This window comes from Dendropsophus ebraccatus, chromosome 7 (genome assembly GCF_027789765.1).
Source record: "Dendropsophus ebraccatus isolate aDenEbr1 chromosome 7, aDenEbr1.pat, whole genome shotgun sequence".
NCBI lineage: Eukaryota > Metazoa > Chordata > Amphibia > Anura > Hylidae > Dendropsophus > Dendropsophus ebraccatus.
Window position 1 is genome coordinate 65,495,660 of NC_091460.1, and position 23,975 is coordinate 65,519,634.

At 42.5% G+C, this 23,975-nt stretch overlaps 1 protein-coding gene across 1 annotated transcript in view; it reads left to right on the forward strand.

The window, feature by feature from the left end:
- Positions 1-23,975, forward strand: part of ZDHHC2 (zinc finger DHHC-type palmitoyltransferase 2) — a 97,082-nt gene that overhangs the window by 52,367 nt on the left and 20,740 nt on the right. The window contains exons 3-7 of the mRNA XM_069977673.1: positions 4,493-4,587; positions 11,927-12,047; positions 15,225-15,294; positions 17,323-17,355; positions 22,783-22,903. Coding sequence (XP_069833774.1) covers positions 4,493-4,587; positions 11,927-12,047; positions 15,225-15,294; positions 17,323-17,355; positions 22,783-22,903 — 440 coding nt within the window. The remainder of the gene's footprint in view (positions 1-4,492; positions 4,588-11,926; positions 12,048-15,224; positions 15,295-17,322; positions 17,356-22,782; positions 22,904-23,975) is intronic.

Below are 23,975 nucleotides of genomic sequence, written 5' to 3' on the forward strand. Positions count from 1 at the left end.
CTAATGCTGCCCACATTTCCCATGAAGCCTCTGGCATTGCACAGATGGGGTGGAGTCTCATCACTGCAGTTCCGAATTACATCATCCAGTCAACCAACTGGCTGGTTGAGTCTAACCAAGTAGGACCCATAAGTGGGTTGGTGTAAGTTCACATTATTTGCAGTTTTGATGCATTTTCTTACTCATAGTGCATTTTTTAGAGAAATATTAGCTTGAGGAGAAATTGTTTTGACCTTTAATCACAATTCAAGTCTTTAGGTTGTGTTACACAGCTATGCATTTTTAGGCTATGTTCACACTAAGTATGAGTCCGGCCATAGTTCGTACGCAGCCGTACATGTGCGGCTGAAAGTACGGCCGTGGAAAAAATAGACATGCGGCCGGATGCGTATGATGCGTACAAAAATACGCCCGTAGTACAGTTATGCTTTCTAGCTTGTTCATACGTAGTGTGCATTGTGCGGCCGTATATTGTATACTTTCAAGCGAACGCATCAACCTCAAAACTACGTGCATATATTCGCGGTTTGCACTACGGCCGGACTAATACGTAGTGTATACATAGCCTTACTGTGATTTGTGCAGTTTCAGTAAAATACCACCGTTTAACTGCCATTTTAGGAAAAAATGGGAAACAGGTCACTTATCTCAGGGAGACTACCCAAAGATAACACTGTTAGCAGCCGGCTTACGCGCCCAATACAGTGAAATCCTAGGTGCATTGCTCCCTGGGACATATTAATATGCAGAAAAGAGCCTGTGGAGCCTCACTTAAGAGTCTCAAAACACAGGCAGATATCCCTCCGGGAAGGACCCAGCCCCCACCAAGCTACAATCCTGCCCCACACTAATGAGGGGCAACGCCCACAAACAGCTGTCTGTGGATACCTGGCCTTGGTTTTTCCCTTAAGAAAAACAGATCGCTGATTTCAGGGAGACCAGCCAAACAAAAACACTGCCAGCTGCTGGTTAAAGCGCTCAATGCAGTGAAATCCTAGGTGCATTGCTCCCTGGGAAACATGAATATGCAAAAAAGAGCCTGTGGAGCCTCATTTAAGAGTCTCAAAACACAGGAGTAGCCACATATCCCTTTGGAAAGGACCAGGCCAAGGGGTTGCTCCTGTGGGGCAACCACCAAAACCACCACATTAAGTAGCCCTATAAGTCAATGTAATGACAAGGGAAAAACCAAGGCCAGGTATCCATCCACAGACAGCTGTTTTGGGGTGTTGCCCCTTATCAGTGTGGAGCCGGATTCTGGCTAGGTGGGAGCAATGCCTAGTAAAACCATAAGAGAAACAGATCGCTGATATCAGGTAGACTAGCCAAACGATAACACTGATGACTGCCGGTTAAAGCACTCAATGCAGTGAAATCCTAGGTGCATTGCTCCCTGGGAGACATGAATATGCAAAAAAAAGCCTGTGGAGCCACATTTAAGAGTCATAAAACACAGGACTAGCCAGTTATATCCCCTCGGGAAGGACCCAGCCACCTAGCCAGAATCCTGCTCCACACTAATGAGGGGCAACACCCCAAAACAGCTGTCTGTGGATGGATACCTGGCCTTGGTTTTCCCTTTGTCATTACGTTGACTTATAGGGCCACTTAACCCTTAGAGGACCAATTTCAATTTTTGGTGGTTTTGGTAGTTTCCCTACAGGAGCCACCCCTTGGCCTGGTCCTTCCCAGAGGGATATCTGGCTAGTCCTGTGTTTTGAAACACTTAAATGAGCATCCACTGGCTCTTTTTTTGCATATTCATGTTTCCCAAGGAACAATGCACCTAGGATTTCACTGCATTAAGCACTTTAACCGGCAGTGTTATCGGTTGGCTGGTCTCCCTGAGATCAGCAATCTGATTCTCTTGTGGCTTTACTAGGCATTGCTCCCACCAAGCCAGAATCCTGCTCCACACTGATGAGGGGCAACACCCTGAAACAGCTGCTCGTGGATGGATACCTGGCCTTGCTTTTTCCCTTGTCATTACATTGACTTATAGGGCCACTTAACCCTTAGAGGACCGGGCCAATTTAAATTTTTGCGTTTTAATTTTTTCCTCCTTTTGCTTAAAAGGCCATAGCACTTGTGTGGTGAAATTGAAAAAAAAAACAACATTTTTTTTTTTAATTTGGAGGATTTTTGTTTTTACACCATTTGCCCTGGGGTAAAACTGACTTGCTATATATGTTCCCCAAGTCGGTAAGATTAGAACGATATGTAACATGTATAACTTTTATTTTATCTGATGGCTTTTAAAAAATGTAAACCATTGTTAACAAATATATGGTCCTTAAAATCGCTCCATTCCCAGGCTTATAGCGCTTTTATCCTTCGCTCCATCGTGTGATGTGTCATTTTTTGCGCCATGATGTGTACTTTCTATCGGCACCCTGCGCATATGTGACGTTTTGACCGCTTTTTCTCACAATTTTTCTGGATTTGATGCGACCAAAAATGCACAATTTTTGCACTTTGGGATTTTTTGCGCTTATGCCATTTATCGTGCAAGATCAGGAATGTGATAAATTAATATTTGGGGCGATTAGGCACGGGGCGATAACAAACATGTTTATTTATTTTTAGTTATAACATGGGAAAAGAGGGGTGATTCAAACTTTTATTAGGGGAGGGGGCTTTTTACTAATAACAACACTTATTTTTTTTTTACACTTATACTAGAAGGGGACTTCTAGTATAAGCACACTGCATAGATCAATGAGATCGGCAGCCGAAAGCATTCAAGTGCAGAGCTGGGATCAGTGCCATTATGGCGCAGACCCCGACCAGGTAAGGACACAGGGGTCACCTCTCCGCGGGGGGCGATCTCCCCACTAGACACCAAGGATGAGGCTGCATGAAGTATTCAGATGCAGCTGTCAACTTTGACAGCTGCATCTGAATATTTACTTAGCGGGCACGGTATTCGGACCGGGCCAGCCAATAGCCGCGGTCCCGGGCTACATGCAGCACTCGGGACCGCGGCGGTTCAGAGCGGGGCCGCCGTGCGGCACCGCTCTTTACTCCCCTAGGCGCCCCAGGACGTACGGGTATGCTCAGGGTCGTCTAGGAGTTAATATAGTGGTTTGGGTGGTTTCCCTATAGGAGCCACCCCTTGGCTGGTTCCTTCCTGGAGGGATATCTGGCTAGGCCTGTGTTTTGAGACTCTTAAATGAGACGCCACAGACTCTTTTTTTTAACTTGTCATTACATTGACTTATAGGGCCACTAAATATGGTGGTTTTGGTGGTTTCAGTACAGAAGCTACCCCTTGGCTGGGTCTTTCCCGGAGAGATATCTGGCTAGTCCTGTGTCAAGGCTCCATGTGCTCTTTTTTTGCATATTTTTGAAAATTACAGCAAAATGCAGACAAAAGCTGCAAATAATAGTCTACAGGAAGTATACTGACCCTGGACAGACCATTTCCTCTGACACATTAAAGGGGTACTCCAGCGAAAACCTTTTTTCCCAGTATTAGAAACATTACAATATGCTTCAATCACCTATCTGCTCCCCTTCCCTATCTTTTTCCCCCTCAATCCCCCACCAGGAAGTGAAGTAAACTCATTCTTACGTAGTGACTGTCAACCCCAGGCTGATCTGTGGAAGCCATTTTGTGACAATGACATCATCCTCATAGGCACAGCTTCCTGGTTTGGGGTTTTCCATGATGCACTTTGTCTCCTGTGATGTCTAACTAACTCTGTAAAACTGTTAGATAGTTACATCTTGCTCAGCCAATCAGAGCTGAGCAACCTGAGTCATCTGACAAAGGGAGGCTGGCCTAACAGGGCTTAGACCCGCCTCCCTCTTGATGATGTCATTGTCACAAGATGGCTGGGGTCAACAGTCATTAGGTAAGAATGAGTTTACTTCACTTCCTGGTGGGGGGTTGAGGGGGGCGGGGGGAAAGATAGGGAAGGAAGGCAGATAGGTCATTGAAACATATTACAAAGTTATGTGTTTCAATCACTAGGAAAAAGCTTTTCGCTGGAGTACCCCTTTAAACCCTGACTGGTCAGACTGGTGATCATATGACCCAATTACATTAATTAAATGCATGGATGCAGCTGCGCTGGAATAAAACGAATTGCACTGTAGGATATATGATGATAAGTGTGCATAATATGGGCAATAAAAATCCTGGACTTCTTTAAAGAGGAAGTACCACCAGGTATGGCCCGCCCCGAGTGGGAGAAAATAGAGGGGAGGGAATTCCCTCCTACTGGGGGTGGGCCAGCCTACCTCCAGTGCTTGAGCACCATCAGGTAACCATGGAAAGAACGGCGCCGTACAGGGGAACCGGGCCGCGGTTCAAAAAATTGACCGCGGCACCGGCTTCCCCGTGACATCGCCGTTCTATCCCTGTGTCAGGTTAAAGAGGAATACCTGGTGGTACATCCATTTAACACATTTATTTATTTACCTGTTTTTACAGATATATCTTGGGTATCTAAGTAAAATAATAATCATTTTCTAATTTCTTTTCCAGTTCTCTGCCTGATAGCGTATCACTTCTTTGTTCTCTTGTTTGTTTGGTCTTACTGGAAGACAATCTTCACATTACCAATGAATCCAACTAAAGAGGTAAGGTCTTTTCTCACTTTGTCAATATTTCTTTTGCTCCCAATCTGCCGATTTTTGTAGGCCCCTTACTCTACATCCAAAGGTTTATCACATGCTATATATTCAAAATGTGATAATTTCGGGCTGGTTACTTATTTCTATACACCTGGACACATGGAACACCCATATAAAACTGCATTATAGTGACCTGCAATAAAATTGCAAGTTCCACTGTGATGGTCTGTAAAGCCATTGACATGCTTGAGTCCACCCTTAGCACCTGATTACTTACCTGGTAACTCCCCTGGCGCTCCAATGCTGACAATATGGTCAAAGCTTATGTTTGGTTGGTTTCAGTGGTGACATGCCCTTGCTCAGCTGTGCACAGTGCAAGGCATTTTCTGTACAGCCTACTTTATTTCTTTATATAGCGGATGCTGGAGGATTAGACTTACACCATATAACACTTTGTAGATGTTTAGAGAACAGCACTTTTTTCTGTGTTCAATCCTTTTTTTTCCGTTTCTAAAAATAATTTAGGTTTAGTATTTTCTTTGTCAGAACTTGGCCTGATGTTCGACTGTTACCATGCTTTGGCTTGTCTGATGAAGAAATTTTACAGAATCCGGGATTGTTTGTCTAAATACTGTCGCTGTTTGTACGCTCTATGTAAGCTCTTTCCAGAGGCAATTTATTCAATATCTGTTCCCTTTGATGTAGGAAGAAAGGATTGCTCAGCTGTTTCGCTTGTAAATAACAAACTGCGCTGGCTTTACTGATTATTTTTCTGTGTCACCGCTCAAGATTGACAGGATTCTGCGTATAAGAGGTCACCTAATGAGGAATTGTTAATGGGAATGTTTATTTATATCCTGAGCGGGGGGATCATTAAGATCCACCTTTCCTTTGGGTACACAATAAAGTAGATGTTACATCCGTAGGGCCCAGGCCTCTAGCAGCAATGGGACCTTCTCTCAGTTGAGGTCTGCCAACTGCCACATCCAAGTAGGTAGGGAGAGTGGGCTGGTTAGGGCTTAAAGGGGTTATCCAACGCTTCAAAAACATGGCTACTTTTCCCTGTCTCCAGTTCAGGTGTGGTTTGCAATTAAGCTCCATTTACTTCAATGGAACTGAGTTTCAAAACCCCAACCAAACTGGAAACAACAGTAGGAGGAAAGTGGCCATGTTTTTGTAGTACTGGATAACCCCTTTAAGGTACAAACCCACTTGACGTATTTGCTGCGTGAATTAGTCTTAAAAATAAGCAGGCAAAACGCAGGTTGGCTTTATACAATTGTTCTGCGTTAAAATACGCAATTGCGTATTTTTGAAGCATGAAGCTTGTTGTTAGCAAAGCATCAGTTGTTAACAGCCTGTGCGAAAAACGCATGTAGCTTCACGCTTCAAAAATACGCAATTGCGTATTTTAACGCAGAACAATTGTATAAAGCCAACCTGCGTTTTGCCTGCTTATTTTTAAGACTGATTCACGCAGCAAATACGTCAAGTGGGTTTGTACCCTTAAGCCCTAACCAGCCCACTCTCCCTACCTACTTGGATGTGGCAGTTGGCAGACCTCAACTGAGAGAAGGTCCCATTGTTGCTAGAGGCCTGGGCCGTCAAGTGAGAGAGAATGGTCAGAGGTCCATGTCGGTAACTAGCGGTGACGTAAATGCCACAAATCACAAGCCAAAAGAATAGTCAGGTCAACGTGCCAAAGGTCACAACCAGGAGGTCAAATCTGTACCAAGTCAGAATCCTAGGAATAAATGTACAACAAGCTGAGGTCAGTAACAGTCAGGAGAAAAGGTACACAATCAGGAGACTGAAGCAAGCCATGTTGTCAGAACACAGGGCAGCAATATACAATAGATTCTGGTGAAATAGGACTACTTAAACACTTTCACTGGCATCTGCTGATGGCTTAAGTGTCTGTTTACATGTACAGACTCTCAGCTGAAATCAGCTGCGAGTTTTGCAGTAAGTTCAGCTACGAGTCAAGGTCCTGGCAGGTCCCTGTACTACATACTTGCAGCGGTCTGACTCGTAGCGGATCTTGCTGCAAAACTCGCAGCGAGATTTCAGCTGCAAATCTGTACGTGTGAACAAACCCTAAAGGAGGATTAAAGGGGTTTTCCAGCATCAGGGTGGGTTCACACTACAGTATCCGTGCGGATAAGTTCCGGCGGATTCCGTTGCTCGTACCCACTCGCGGTGGTGCGCGGCTCCGCCCCCGTGCCATAGACACCATTCTATGGTCGGGCGGATACCACCATCCACCGAAAGAACTGACGTGTCAATTCTTACGGCGGAATCTGCCCGGCCATAGAGCGACAGATTTTTTAAGCCAAAGCCAGAAATGGATTTGAAAAGAGGAGAAATCTCAGTCTTTCCTTTGTGACCTGTTCCCTGTTTAAAGTCTGTTCCTGGCTTTGGCTGCAAAAATCTCTGTCAGATAAATCTCTCTGTGTAAAAGGACCCTTAGTGAGTTCTGACACTAACACCAACACACCTATATAAAAGTAATAGTAATAATAATAGTAGAGATAAATAGCGACCAAAGGTTTGTAGATTAGAGCTATAACCTACAAAAAAAACTATATGCTTAAGCCAATATAATATATAAAAATTCTTTATAATACCCAGAAATTAATAAAACAATAAACCTGTTTAAAAAGGAGATGAATCAGTTCAACTGATACCACTGGCCACTAAGGAGGCAGAAACAGGATTATTATTAGAGTTGAGCAAACTTCGAGCATGCTTGAGTTCGTCCAAACCTGAGCGTGCAGCGTTTGATCAGCGGTGGCTGCTGAACTTTTATAAAGCCCTAAGGCTGCCTGGAATACATGAGTACAGCCATAGGCATGCTTGAAGTTCACCCAAATCATTATCATACAAAACACCAAACATTCATAGCAGACTCCAAGTTTAGTCCACAGATAGAACTATATAAGGTACCAATACCTGATTAATATACAAGAAGAGGTATATGCAGATCCAAACAAAAGTTAAAAATAGCATTTCACATTACCCCTAAGCAACAAGGTCCAGTAACCCACAGTGGCACATGGCGCGATGCACATTTCAGCAAACACCCTTCTCGGGGCAGTTGATGTCACTTTAGAGGGCTCAGTAATTGATCCTTTCCCATAAAGAAAAGTGGGCAATCGCATCCAATCATGAGATTGTAGAACAGGGGTGGGGAACCTCCGCAGCTCCCCTGTGATGCGCGCCGCTCTGGAGGAGGAAGAAGCCGGCATACACAGCATCCTCCGGTGTCTGTGACAGCTGGCGGACACAGGAGGATGCTGTCTATGCCGGCTTCTTCCCCACTAGAGCGGCGCGTGTCTTCAGTCTCCTGCGGGCCGCGCGATGATGTCATTTCATCGCGCGCCGCCTGCAGGAGAAGACCGGCACAGAGGACCTGGGAGACAAGAGGACCTGGACAGCGTGGGAACGGAGGTAAGGTGAGAGGGATGTTTATTTTTTTTTTATTTGGGGGTTAACTAGGCTGCCAGGGACATGCCTGATGGGGGTGATAACTAGGCTGCCAGGGACAAGACTGATGGGGGTGATAACTAGGCTGCCAGAGACATGCCTGATGGGGGTGATAACTAGGCTACCAGGGACATGCCTGATGGGGGTGATAACTAGGCTACCAGGGACATGCCTGATGGGGGGGATAACTAGGCTACCAGGGACATGCCTGATGGGGGGATAACTAGGCTACAAGGGACATGCCTGATGGGGGTGATAACTAGGCTACCAGGGACATGCCTGATGGGGGGGATAACTAGGCTACCAGGGACATGCCTGATGGGGGTGATAACTAGGCTACCAGGGACATGCCTGATGGGGGTGATAACTAGGCTACAAGGGACATGCCTGATGGGGGTGATAACTGGCTACCAGAGACATGCCTGATGGGGGTGATAACTAGGCTACCAGGAACATGCCTGATGGGGGTGATAACTAGGCTACCAGGGACATGCCTGATGGGGGGGATAACTAGGCTACCAGGGACATGCCTGATGGGGGTGATAACTAGGCTACCAGAGACATGCCTGATGGGGGTGATAACTAGGCTACCAGGAACATGCCTGATGGGGGGGATAACTAGGCTACCAGAGACATGCCTGATGGGGGTTATAACTAGGCTACCAGAGACATGCCTGATGGGGGTGATAACTAGGCTACAAGGGACATGCCTGATGGGGGGGATAACTAGGCTACCAGAGACATGCCTGATGGGGGTGATAACTAGGCTACCAGGGACAAGACTGATGGGGGTGATAACTAGGCTACAAGGGACATGCCTGATGGGGGTTAACTAGGCTACCAGAGGCATCACTGGGGGGGTTAACTAGGCTACCAGGGACATGACTTGGGGGTTAACTAGACTACAAGGGGCATCACTGGGGGTTAACTACAATAGCAGGGGCACTGGGGGAACAATACTTTGCCTTGCCCCATGTGCTGCAAACCCACGCTACTAACTGCCGCGCACAGTATGCGGCCCTCGAATGATTTTATTAATGCCCGACCGGCCCTCGACATGGAAAAGGTTCCCCACCCCTGTTGTAGAAGATAATAATAATCACCTGCGTGTTAATGTGGTGTATAGAGCAAGGACAAGCTCACCCCGGCCCCTGTGACACGTACATATGGTCACATGATGCCAATCCCAAGTGACCCGGTGCATATGCACTAATATGAATAGAGAGATGGAGAAAATGCTGTGTAGTGATGACCACTAAAGGACTAAAGGAAATAAATAAAACATGGGGAAATACTATTACTCTAAAGCATAGTGGACGGATAAATTGAATTTAGATTGTGAGCCCCAATGGGAACATGGACAGATGTAAGTGATGAAAAGCTCCGTACAGTGCTGCCGAATATGAAATAACTATATAAAGGAATAAAATAAATCATGTTAAAGGATTGTGCTGATTGGCATTTTTATTCATATTAATTTTTTTATACTAAGTTCTAAGTCTTCCCTTATAACAACCATTTTAAGGGTATGCTCACACATTTTATAAGGAAAATTACAGCCGTATTTTAATAATTACGGCCATAAATAATGATCATGATCATTATTTACATCAGCAATTATGAAAATGCAGCCGTATTTCCGCCCCAAAAAAGGTTGTGTGAACATACCCTAAAGAAGTGTAGCTGACCCTATGAGTGGCAAATTCCTCTCTGTGGCCGGAAGTTTAGGTATCCATGGATACAAATGTGCCAAGACCCTTCTCAATCAAGAAAATATAATCTTCATCTGATTTGTGCCATATTTTGTTCCATTTTGTGGCTTAAAATTGAAACCCAAAGGAGTAAGAAGTCATAAATCATAGCAAAGCTATGGGATGTATTATAATTCCTTTTTTTTAAACAAAAATATTTTAATAAATGTCCCTCTAATTGAATAATAAATTGACATATCTAATATATGTTATAGGCCCCGGAAAGAGCTAATATAGATATCAACAGAAAACAAACCAAAAATGTAGTTTTATTTCCCACTATTTGTTGTTGTTGTTTTTTTTTTTAAATCAGATAGTTTTTATTAAACATTTTTCATTTTTATAAACAACAAAACATATGGACCAAAGCCCATATCTGCCCGCTGGTCTTCTGTGATTTCCCACTACTGTTATAGCACCAATATATTCTTTAGCATGGCATGGAGATTGCCACTATTCATGTCAGTCCCTGTTCCCTGTGGGGCTCACAATCTAATTCCCTATCTAACACATACACACTAGGACCCATTCCATAAGAAGCTTGGTAAACTATATGTTTTTGACATTTAAGAGAAAACCAACACAAGCATGGGCAGAACATACAATCTCTATGTATGTTTGGTATATGGTTGGATTTGATCGAAGGACACCAAAAAGTTTTCAGTAAAACATTTTAGACCCATTGATTTCCTGACTGTCGGGATTGGTAAATCTCTGGTATAGTTTGACCACCTTACTTACAGTGTTGTATGGGGAAATTACCATTTCCTGTACAAATAAATTATAATGATATCATGATGATATAATAAAGAATTAAATAAAATTATTTTATAAAGGCTGACTTCTGAAAGCAAGTTGGCTATTACAGGCAGAGGAGCCAAGGGTATCCCGATCTATGGAACAGTAGTAGAAATTTGTGTAAGAAATCCGCTAAATGTAAACATAACCTTAAAGGGGCAGCATATCAGGAGAAGGAGGCAAGTTTGCTGAATTAATGTATTTTCATAAATCTAAAACATAAAACTTTGACAAATCCTACAAGTTTAACAACATTAGTTGGTTGAGATGGGAATACCCCTTTAAGGCTGTGTTCGCATGTGGCTGACCATTCATAATAGAATTAGTTTGAAAGCTATAGATCACTTGTTGACATATCGCCTCGGTTGGCCTGGTTCACAGTCCTCCCTCCCACCATCTAACATGTTATACATGAGATCAGGTTTTACTGTTAGTCTACAGCCTCAAACACAGCATTTGAGTTCTTAATAGGCCTGTAGTATTTGGTGGATTTTTTAAGCAATGCCCCACAACTTTATTTACTTGTGAGCACTGTACGAAATATGGATGTCTGTGAGGACTGGTATTTGATGTAATTCCCCCCTACTGAATTAAATAGATGTCTAGTAATGCTCATGCAGCATTAAATATTTACTCTGCCTGCTAAATGGAAATCAGATGCCAGAAACGGAAACCGCTGAGCTTCCAAGTCTTCACTTTCTGCTGGATTTATCAGCCAGAGGGAAGACAAACGTTACCATCCATGTGCCATAGTGAATTACACAAATAGCTGGAATGATTGATGTATTTGTGTAGTGAATGAGCGCAATGTATTTAATAACAGTTTGTTGGTATTGACCTCTATAATAAGAGTTTTTGTGACTGTTAGTGACGTAAGCAGATGAGATGTTAACATCACAGTGTTATGACGGGGACAAGATGGGACTTTTGACCTGTACACTCAGTTGTTACCAAACATCCATTTTATTTCTGGAGGTCGATATTTGTTGTCTAGAACAGTGTTCCCTACTGTGTAGCTCTCCAGTCGGTGCAACGCTACAACTACCATCATTCCCTGACAGCTGAAGCCCAACCCCTGCCCGATAAGCCTATTTATTACACAGCCCATGGGGGTAAGGGCATTTGAAGCAAAGACCCCAAGGCAACAGCACTAACCAATGAGCAATTGTGTTGCCTGGTTGCTGTCTCACACTATGGATTTAGTACCAACCTGTAAAATTTCTATATTTTATATTGAATGCTGTATAATTAGTTGATATAAAATATACAATGTATAATTTGTAGGTATGTTATCAATTTGTGTCTCCTAGTTTCATCTATCTTATGCTGACAAAGAGCTTATAGAAAGAGAACCTAGAGGAGAGTCCCAGCAAGATGTCCTTAGAAGACTGGCCAAGGACCTTCCAGTATATACCAGGACAATGTCAGGAGGTATGCTGAGCCTCTGTCATTTGTCCCTTTTTTTTCTTATAAATCCGTCTGTCCCTTTTAGTTTTTTGTATTAATACATTGGCATTATGCATTTCTTCCTAGCTGTATATTCTCTCCTACCATGTCTGGTGCTATATAAAAGCTACACTGTTTAACAGTTTTAATAACTTCCTTCCCAATGTCACCGGCGTCTGTATTAGAGAGTGCCTCACACTTTATAGGTGTTTTAGCAGTCTGTGTGCAATGGGAGAAATATGCTAAGCTTTATCCATGTTTCAAGAAGACTTATGGGCAGCTGATACAGCTCTACAGCAATGCCATTTGTGTATCCCCGTACAACAGGACAGATTTTCCATGCCGGAAATCTGGATGAAAATCTTGACACAGAAAAAAGGTTTGTCACTCTTTGGCAGCCTGATAAAATAGTTGCATTAGCTAATGAAAATAAAGACAAGAGTTAGAACACTAAGGGTGGTATTCCACGGGCCGAGCAGGGCCCGATCAATGTTGTAAACGAGTGCCGATCTGCTAGATCGGCGCTCGTTTACTGGGCCTATTCCACGGCCCGACAATCGTTTAGCGAGGGCTGCAGGGTCATCGTTACCGATGTCCTTGCAGCCCTTGTTTCATACTTTACCTGTCCAGGCGCAGGTCTTCTCCTTCTCCCGGTCCCACGCCACTGCAGCTTCTGTCTGAACTGACAGAACGCTCAGCCAATCACTGGCCACAGCGGTCCTGGTCAGTGATTGGCTGAGCGGTCTGTCAGCTTAGACAGGCCGCTCCGAAGCTGCTGAGTCGCGGGACCGATATTCCACGTAGCGACGCGACCGATGATTTTAGGTTTGAACCTAAATAAACGATCAGCTGATGACACAATCATCGGCTGATCGTTTTCTCTATTCCACAGAGCGATAATTGGCTGAATTGGGCCGATTCAGCCGATTTTCGCTCTGTGGAATAGGCCCCTAAGGGTCCTATAAGATGAAGACGATTACCGATAAACGATTGGTTATCTTTAACCTGGAATTGTTCACCATATTACACAGAACAACAGTCATTAGTTACGATCACTACAACGTTCGTTTTCTCCATCTGATCCCAGAGAGTGAACGATGTGCAATTACACTGAACGATTAGTGATTGAATGCGGAATTACAGCGAATGATTAGTGAACAATTAGCAATGATTTTATGGTGCTTTTACACAGGCAGATTTATCTGACAGATTTATGAAGCCAAAGCCAGGAATGGATTTGAAAAGAGAAGAAATCTCAGTCTTTCCTTGATTACATGTTCCCTGTTTAGGGTCTGTTCCTGGGTTTGGTTTCAATAATCTGTCAGATAATCTGTCTATGTAAACGCACCATTAGGGTCAGATCAAAATCATCGCTCAACGACACACAAACAATTTCTCAATCATTGCCGCAATTACACAGGACGATTATCGTTTAAATTCAAGTGATATAACGATTTTCCACACAATAATCATCCCGTGGAATAGTGCCCTATTAGGGTCCATTTACACTGAAAGATTATCTGACAGATTATCTGCCAATGATTTGAAGCCAAAGCCAGGAACACACTATAAACAGAGATCAGGTCATAAAGGAAAGCCTGAGATTTCACCTCTTTTTAAATTCATTCCTGGCTTTGGCTTCAAATCTTTGGCAGATAATCTGTCAGATAATCTTTCTGTGTAAAAGGACCCTGATGGTGCGTTTACACGTAACGATTATCGTACGAATTTGAGCGATAACGATGATCGAATTCGAACGATAATCGTACGTGTAAACGCAGCGAACGATCAAACGACAAACGATACATCGCTCATTTTGATCTTTCAACATGTTATCAAATCGTCGTTCGTCGTTCGCAAAAAATTCGCAAATCGTTCCGTGTGAACAGTCGTTCGCCGATTTAACCAATGTGTGAGATAGGCTTAAGCGTTCGCAAATCGATCGCAAAACGAATTTTCCGTACGATATATCGTACTGTCTAAACGCTGCTCATTATGAAAAAAAAAATCGTTACTCCGACATCGTTAATCGTACGATCGGGCCAATTATCGTTACATGTAAATGCACCAAAAGATGAAGCGATTTTTAACGATTAGGGATAAACGATTGTAAACAAGATTATCGTTAACCTGAAATCGTTCACCATATTACACAGAACTATAGCCGTTAGTTACGATTGTTACAATGATTGTTTTTTCCATCTGATCCCAGCAAAAGAAGGAACGATGTGCAATTACACTAAACGATTAGTGAACAAATGGGGAACTACAGCGAACAAATGTAGAATTACAGCAAATGATTAGTGATTAACAATGATTAACAATGATTTTTAGAGCAATTTTAAGGAACATTTATTTTCTGTAAAAGGTTTTAATTTTTACAAACCATCAATTAATATAAAAGTTATACAAGTTACATATCGTTTTAATTGTACCGACTTGAGGAACATATATAACATGTCAGTTTTTCCATAGGACACACGGCGTAAGAACAAAGCCCTCCCACAGAAAAAGAATTAGGTTCTTTTTTTTCAATTTCCCCGCGCATATAATTTTTTTCTGGTTTCGCAGCATATTTTATGCAAAAATTCAGCCTGTCATTGCAAAGTACAATTAGTGACGCAAAAAATAAGGGCTCATGTGGGTCCGTAGGTGTAAAAATGCAACTGCTATGGCCTTATATACACAAGGAGGAAAAAACGAAAACGCAAAAACGAAAATTAGCCCGGTTTTTAAGGGTTTAAAGACCCCTTACTCCCATATATCATAGTTATCTGATGATAATTTTCTTATGATTACATTGAAAGAGACCCAGCAATCCTTGCCTATCCAACAATATATCAGGTAATTCTGTTGTTAGCAAGTTTATATAAAGTTTCTTATAACAAAATTTTTATTCAGCTTCTCTCTTTCAGGGCAAATGCCCCTTTTCCAGTTTCAGTGCCTTTAATATCCGTTGTATAGTGTAACAATGTGCTGGAAATTGTAAGATATTTGCTTTGTCAGTTACTTTGTTATGAGACTCTCATAGCCTTTGTCGGAACAAAGATAGTGGGGATATAATAAGATCCTAGACAGTCACCGAATCTCCTTAAAACTTTGAAATCTGTAGACTGCATTTGTTGCCAAAATGAGCATTAACCCCGGCTTTTTTTTCCTCAGCTATCAGATACTGTGACAGATGCCAGCTTGTGAAGCCTGACCGCTGTCATCACTGTTCTGTCTGTGATAAGTATGAACCCAATTCCTTCTGATCATTTGTAGAAGATTAGAAGCCTCTGAGATGTAGGAGAAGCCGGGCTCTCATTGCTGTCAGTATGTGCCTCTCCAAATTATGTGGTCTGTTTCGGCTGCCAGGCATATTGACAGCATTGCTCTTTGTTGATGTTGATTTCCTTGAATTGAATTGAATTGAAGCCAGAAAGCTGTAATTAACCGCAATGAATAATTGGGCTGTGTAGGAAAGGAAATCTATACCTGACACCAGCACAAGGGGGCTTCATACAGCCCAGATGACTGCCAAGGAAAACACTCAAGCGCCATTAAGTTCAAAGAGAAGGAACTATATTGTATGGTTGTGCATTGCATGCAAATATTATATGGGCTCATAAATGTCTTCTGGATGTGAAAATAAGTAGATCTAGAGCTAGTTATATCAGCCACTGGAATTAGAAATGAGTTACGGTTAGAAAAACAACTTTCCTGTCCTGTCTCCAGTTTGGGTGTGGTCGCATTGAAGTGAAAGGAGCCGAATTGTAATACCACACACAACCTGAGGACACGGGTGATGCTGTTTTTGCATGAAAGTAGTTGTGCTTTTTCTAATCCTGGATAACCCTTTTAAGGTTTACTAAACAGATCTAAAAAAAGGAGAGAAGAAAAGCAATACGCATTCAGATTCAGATACGTGTTTCTTTCGTGAGTCTCTGTGTTTCCACATTTGTGTTCGGAATGGATTCCAAATGCAGCTGAAACCATACACCTGTTTCTTGTGCATTGCCACACAGTGTTGGGGAAAAAATGGGCTCATGGTTCCAGCTGTTTACGGAACATATTCCAATTAACCATAGCAGACAATGCAAAGTGCGTCCAGAGCCGCACTTTACCTTGACTGCTCTGTGAGTCTTGTGCGGCTGTTATTTAATAAATAGCAGCCACACAAAACTGACATGTCAGTTTTTTGTGCGGCCGCAAGGAATCCCGGCTGGAGTGTATACACTCCGGCCGGGATTCCATTACAATAAATGCAATGTATTTTTTCATTTAATAACTGTTGGTGTTACAACGGACGTTATTAAGTGAAAAAAATAAGCAGAGAGATTTATCTGACAGATTTTTGAAGCCAAAGCCAGTAATGGATTTGAAAAGAGGATAGATTTCCTTTATGGCCTGTTCCGATTTTTGTGTTCCTGGCTTTGGCTTTAAAGATCTGTCAGATAAATACCTCTGTGTAAACGCACCATTAGGTTATAGCATTAATAGTTTTTACCTTAAAACACATGACATTAAAATATTAATGTTACCAGAAAAATGTGATCATGAGTAGCTGAGCAGATTGATTTAAAAGTTTTATGTAAAAAAATTCTGTATACCTTTTAATTTATTGAAAATACCTGTTTTTTCTATATCTAGTCTTACTAAGAGATTGACAGCCTACCCTGTAGGAGCATACAAAGATAGGGGGTCCATGAGTAAGTAAGACTGCCCACTGGACTCCTAAGGCCAAAATTAGCAGGGATTTTCATAAATAATTTACAAGGTATACAGGTTTTTATATATATATATATATATATATATATATATATATATATATATATATAGTTATATATTTATTTGAAATGAAGTCAGCCATAGGATTGGCTGTGGTTTGGCTTTTCTCACACCCAGTGATCAGCTGTTATTGCCAGGGAAGCCATGTCTAGGCGCACACTTTCCCTGAAGCTCTCTGTGCTGGTACATAAAAGTGGATAGCTAATGTGAGTTCTCTGTGCAGTGTTCATATGTCTTAATAGGATGTAAGGACAGGAATGGTCTCTATGAATGAGCATCTTTTATATTGGACTTCTGGCTAGGCACAGAAGCAAATGCTTTTATTCTTTCCAATCAAACAGCTTGCTTATGTTATTCTGTAGGTTACATTGTTGCTCTGTTATGGGAAGTGAGCCACTTGTCCTTTATACTAGACATATTGGTTATCTTTATACGTTTATACCGGCTTACTGATGATACTCAGCTGTGCTGCATTTTCTGTCTTCTTTAGGTGTATTCTGAAAATGGACCACCATTGTCCTTGGTACGTACCGGCTCACATTTTAAGAAATTTTAATCACTGTTTTGGGCTTTAAAGCATATATGTTTTTTTTTTAATATTGGTGAGTTTTTCTCTTTCATTAGAAATTGTGCTTTCATGTTTTGCTAATTTGCTTTTTTAGCAACTTTGGCTTTATTGTGTAACAAGGAAGCACAGTTTTTCCATGTTAAACAATTTTTTCTAATATGGTAAAATACAAACCCCAAAATAAGAATTGAATTTAATTGAGAATTGCGCCATTTGGGGTCACTCTGTCGAAATGACCCCATTTTATAAGATTGTCAGGCGTTTATTATTTCTTAAAAAAAATTTTTTATGTGTCCCCAAAAGATCAAAAAACTGAAGCTGCCATAGCAGCCATGAAATGTGACAGCTGTCACTGTCAGTGTCATACTGAGTCTATGAGTCTAGTTAGATTCAGCAATACAGTCATTTGACCTGCCACCTAACAATCACATGATCCCTGGGTACAATGGAGGCTGGGCTGAGTACAGTGGTGCCTTGGATTTTGAGCATAATTCGTTCCGGGACTGTGCTTGTAATCCAAATCCACTCATAAGAAATCACTGAAATGCAGACGATTGGTTCCACACCCCAAAAATAAAGATTTTTTATTCTGTATAACATGTAAAACAAATGAAACAAACAATGAGAAACAGCTAAATATGTGATATTATAAGTTACTGTACAGTTTAGCAATCAGCATGTGGTGTATAATGTATAGTAACTGCATAAACCTGAAAAACCGCAGCAGTTTGTAGATACAGGATGGAACTGCAGATCCCCATAGCAAGGATGGTAAACACTAGGGCGGACACAGACTGCAGGAAACATGAAGGAATGAGCATGACATATATGGGCACATACATGCAGTGCTCTCTGTCCAGGGAGAGAGGGGTTACAGCCTTGGAGAGATTACCTCCACAGTCCTGTCCCCTGATGTAAGCCCCAGCCTGAAGTGGATCTGCTATGATTTGGAAGGTGAGGGAGACTTCCTGGGTCAGAGTGCAGGGCTGTAGACCCTGCTATGCAGACCATGTCCCTTCCCCCACTCCTCATCCCACCCAGTACAGGGAGCTCCCAAACCAAGTCACAATTTTGAAAAACTGTGAGCTCTTAAACCAAAACGCTCTTAATCCAAGTTACTCTTATACCAAGGTACCACTGTACTGTATAAATAAACCAATCAGAAAGGCAGAAATGGTATGATACAGCTCGGACAGCTGCCTGACCGATAGCTGGATGCTTTCCTGTGCAGCCATTATTATTGAGTGCTGTAAAGACATAGTGCACTACAATAGGTTCAATTAATCGCTGAAGTAGAAAAGCGTATTGACCATCATTAAATAAGTGAATGCGCCATGTATATTGATGACTAGTAGGCTGAGTCACTATCTTTGTAGGATATTTTATTAATATAAAATCTTTTTTTAATATAGAGCAGTTCAGTTAGTTATAAAAGGCATCTGATATAACAATGCCCTAACTGTATGTGATGTAGGTTATTATAATATGGTAATGGATACAAGGAGCTTTTCATAACTTGTGAAAATAAGATGAGCACAACACGGCTGTTTCTGTGATTCTCACAGTGTGATGATACATGGGTTTTATCATGTGAGTCATAAGAAAAATAATGTCTCATGCTGCATCTGAGCCGTGTTTACTGGGGCAGAAATATACGGTAATTTATTATTTTTTTAAGTTGGTATATGCTGTAATTATTATCCTGTTTAAGACATACGCAGAAAAGCAATGGGCTCTCTTCAGACATGGTGTACACTGAAAGTTTTTTTCATGCTGAAAGTTAGTCTTCAAAGCACATTTTCAGGGTAGCTTCACACGTACCGACTCGCAGCGTTAATAACGCTGCGAGTCAGCTAGGTCCTGGCAGATCACTTTCACTACATACACACAGCGGTCTGAACGAACGCTGCGTGTATGTTATTCTGCCGGCCGCTTAACCCCTTCTGTTGCCGCCCGACTCCTGCTCCTCTCCCGCTCTGTATACATTACCTCTCCTCGCTGCACGGGTCCCGGCGTACTGTTCTCCCGCTCGGCCAATCAGTGGCTGCGGCAGGGCAACACACTGATTGGCCGGACGGGAGAGCAGTACGCCGGGACCCTGCAGCGAGGAGAGGTAATGTAGACAGAGCGGGAGCGGAGCGGAAGCCGGGCGGCAGCTGAAGGGGTTGAGCAGTCGGCAGAATTACATACACGCAGCAGTCGTTCAGACCGCTGCGTGTATGTAGTGAAAGTGATCTGCCAGGACCTAGCCAACTTGCAGCGTTATTAACGCTGCGAGTCGGTATGTGTGAAGCTGCCCTTATACAGATTTTATATCCTGTATTTTGAGCTCCTGTGTGCAGACGGCTCTAATCATTAATTCAATGTGGAAATTTGTTTGTTTTAAGAAGTTAAAGACCATGAAAAACTTGATTCAGACAGTGTACAGCAGGGGTGGGGAACCTTTTCCATGTTGAGGGCCGGTCGGACATTAATAAAATCATTCGAGGGCCGCATACCGTGTGCAGCAGTTAGTAGCGTGGGTTTGCAGCACCCGGGGCAAGGCAAAGTATTGTTCCCCTAGTGCCCCTGCTATTGTAGTTAACCCCCAGTGATGCCCCTGCTATTGTAGTTAACCCCCCAGTGATGCCCCTTGTAGTCTAGGTAACCCCCAAGTCATGTCCCTGGTAGCCTAGTTAACCCCCATCAGTCATGTCCCTGGTAGCCTAGTTAACCCCCATCAGGCATGTCCCTGGTGGCCTAGTTAACCCCCATCAGGCATGTCCCTGGTGGCCTAGTTAACCCCCATCAGGCATGTCCCTGGTGGCCTAGTTAACCTCCATCAGGCATGTCCCCGGTGGCCTAGTTAACCCCCCCAGGCATGTCCCTGGTGGCCTAGTTAACCCCCATCAGGCATGTCCCTGGTGGCCTAGTTAACCCCCATCAGGCATGTCCCTGGTGGCCTAGTTAACCCCCATCAGGCATGTCCCTGGTGGCCTAGTTAACCCCCCCCCAGGCATGCCCCTGGTGGCCTAGTTAACCCCCAAATAAAAAAAATAAACATTCCACTCACCTTACCTCCGTTCCCACACTGCCCATGTCCTCTTCTGTCCCAGGTCCTCTGTGCCGGTCTTCTCCTGCAGGCGGCGTGAGATGAAATGACGTCATCGCGTGCGGCCCGCAGGAGACTGAAGACACGCGCCGCTCTGCTGGGGAAGAAGCCGCCATAGACAGCATCCTCCTGTATCCGGCAGCTGTCACAGACACCGGAGGATGCTGTGTATGCCGACTCCTTCCTCCTCCAGAGTGGCGCGCATCACAGGGGAGTTGCGGGCCGCGGGCCGCATCGGGAGGTCTCAGGGGCCGGATGCGGCCCGCGGGCCGGAGGTTCCCCACCCCTGGTGTAGAGATTTCTACATGTAGAGACATGCATGTGGCCAAAACCTCTCTCCCTCATGCTCCCCAAGATGGGGCGTCTTGAGGTTTAGTGCCTAGGAATGCAGCAGCTGTTAATACAACCCTGACTACCTAGATTTATAGTTAGAGCCAAATTTTATAGCAACCATAACAAATAAAAGAACATATTAGTGCAAGATGGTAACAAATAACTAGAATATTAACTCACCAATAGGTGAAAGAAAGTAGATGATGTTTGTAATGGATGATGACAGAAATGGATAATAAAGATGGCAGTCGGGAATTAAGGCCTAATTCACACTTATGCAAGTACGGATGTGCATCACGGACCAGAGGAGGTGATAATAGCAGGTTTATTATCTGTGTACATCCCCCAGCCCAGTAGCAAATTTAGCTTTTGCTGCGACAACCCCTTAAAAACTGACAGAATCCTGTATGTGTTAACATGGAGGTGGGGGATATATCACTGTGTATTGGAAGTGATTTCTTTACACTCTTTTCCTGGTTGTACATGTGTACCAAATTTATCAAAATGGCACACCTTGTTAATATCCATTGATGAAAAAGTGTGGCCTGGGCTGGGGTTAGTTTGTCCAAAAATTTTCAGCGACCACTACAAAAGTCAAAGCGAATCTGACTTAACCCTGGGAGCTTTGATAAAATAAATGATGTGAAGCCAAAAAGTCAAAATTTGAAGTATTAGAAGTTGTGTCATCAAATGAGTTGTGCATGTCCAACACATGTCCAAGACAGATTTGTATTCAATGGAAGCAAACAAAGAAGGTTTCTATTGAGTGAATGTAAGGCACCTTTAAACGGGTAGTTCACAAAAAATATCTTGCAAATCAACTGGTGCCAGAGATTTGTCATTTATTTCTATTAAAAAATCTAGTATTCCAGTACTTATCAGCTGATGTATGTCTGGCAGGAAGTGGTGTATTCTTTCCAGCCTGACACAGTTCTCTCTGCTTCCAGCTCTGTCCATGTCAGGAACTGTTAATAGCAGTAGCAAATCCCCATAGAAAACCTGCTCTCACAACTATAATAAGTGTCTATTGAGACATTGTATAACTTTATATAACCATGTTGCAATAATAAAAAATACCAAGTCTTCTAGTCATTACCAGCTATTGTATGTCCTGCAGGAAGTGGTGTATTCTTTCCAGTCTGGAGAGAAGAAGAGTTTTTTTTAAATGGGAAATTGATGCTATTCTGGACAGTTCCTGACATGGACAGAGGTGTTAGCAGAGAACACTGTATCAGACTGGAAAGAATACACCACTCCTTGCAGGACATACAGCAGCTGATAAGTACTGGAAGACTTGAGATTTGAACTTGAAGACTTGAGACTGGAACTACCCCTTTAATGGATAAGAAGTATTTACCGAAAAACAGAAAACCATGGTTGAACACGTAGTCTGATGAGTAAATAAGTAAGTCTTTGGCACAACAATCAGCTCCTATTAGCTAACTATGTTACCATGACACTGCTACGAAGAACACGTTTCCTATTTTCTCAGTTTCTGAAAAGCTAATTTAGAAGTGACAACCAATATGGCTGCACTTATTATTAGAACAAAAATAGCTGCCACAACTAAACAGGAAAATCACAATATCTCTGTTAGGAAAACTTAATAAATATACTTGGGCTAACTTTATTAGGATGCATTTATGTCTTTAGACTGAACCTGCAGCTGCTGAGTCACAGTATTTAATAGATCTCCAGGGAACAGGGACAAGATTTGCCAGTGGTGATCAATAAGGACAAGATGTACCTATGACAGCTTGAGTATCAGCTCCTTGAGAGATAGTGAAGACCTTTTGGCACCTATGTACTTATGTACTATGCCTGCTCTTATAGTTTCAGTGGGATTCATACATTTCATGTTGGTTTTTGGTTTAAAATATATTAATACATTTTTAATAAAAATAAATATATCATTTAAATATAATAATTTAATATTTACTTCTTCTTTTCTCTTGTAGGGTAAACAACTGTGTTGGATTCTCCAATTACAAGTTCTTTTTACTTTTCTTGGCCTATTCATTACTGTATTGCCTTTTTATCGTTGCCACAGATTTACAGTATTTCATCAAGTTTTGGACAGTAAGTTTTTATTTATAGAATTTCTTCAGCATTGCCTATTTAGTTTAAAGGACAACTCAAGTGTCCTTTTTTTCCCTTTATTAACACATATTAGGGCCCATTTACACAGAAAGATTATCTGATAGATTATCTGCCAAAGATTTCAAGCCAAAGCCAGGAATGGATTTGAAAGGAGGAGAAATCTCAGGCTTTCCTTTATGACCTGATCTCTGTTCATAGTTTGTTTCTGGCTTTGTCAGTTAAATTGCAACAAAAACAGATGTTATTTTAAATTGCAAAAGCAGCTGCCTTTTCTCTATTTTTGACATTGTGTGAACATAGCCTAAGAATGCTCTTCTCCTCACCTGTCAGGTTTTATGTGAGGCACCAGGAACCTGACAAATCCTCTTTAACAAGGGTACGAAAACTTAAATTTTGTTCCCAATGTGCACATACTATTTAGCATGACTAATATATGAAGTGACAAATGTATTCTTAGGCTAAGTTCACACAAGGTATATTTTCAATTAACCCCTAGACGACCCTGGACGTACAGTTACATCATGGAAGTCTGTCACCAGACGACCCTGGACGTAACTGTACGTCCTGGGTGGTTCTCCCGCTATGAAGCGCGCTGCGGAGCGCGCTTCATAGCAGGTGGGGGCCGGCTGCAATCAGCAGCTGGCACCTCACTGTTAATGACACGCTGCAGCGATCGGCTGCAGCGATCGGCATTTAAGCGTAAGTGACAGGTGGAGTCCCCTGTCACTTACCGATCGGGACCCCCGCAGTCACACTGATCGTTGAAACGGACTGCCGGAGGTCTCTCACCTGCCTCCGTGCGGTCCAATCGGCGATCTGCTTCACTGAGCCTGCACAGGCCTATGGCATAGCAATGATCAGTGTGTACAATCAAACAAATGTATGTAAAAGTCCCCCAAAGGGACTTCAAATGTGTAAAAAAAAAAAGTTAAAAACACTAACACACTACCCCAAAGCCCCTCCCCCAATAAAAGTTGAAATCACCCCCCCATCCCATTATATAAATAAAACATATAAAAATAAATAAATAACATATAATATACCGTAGCGT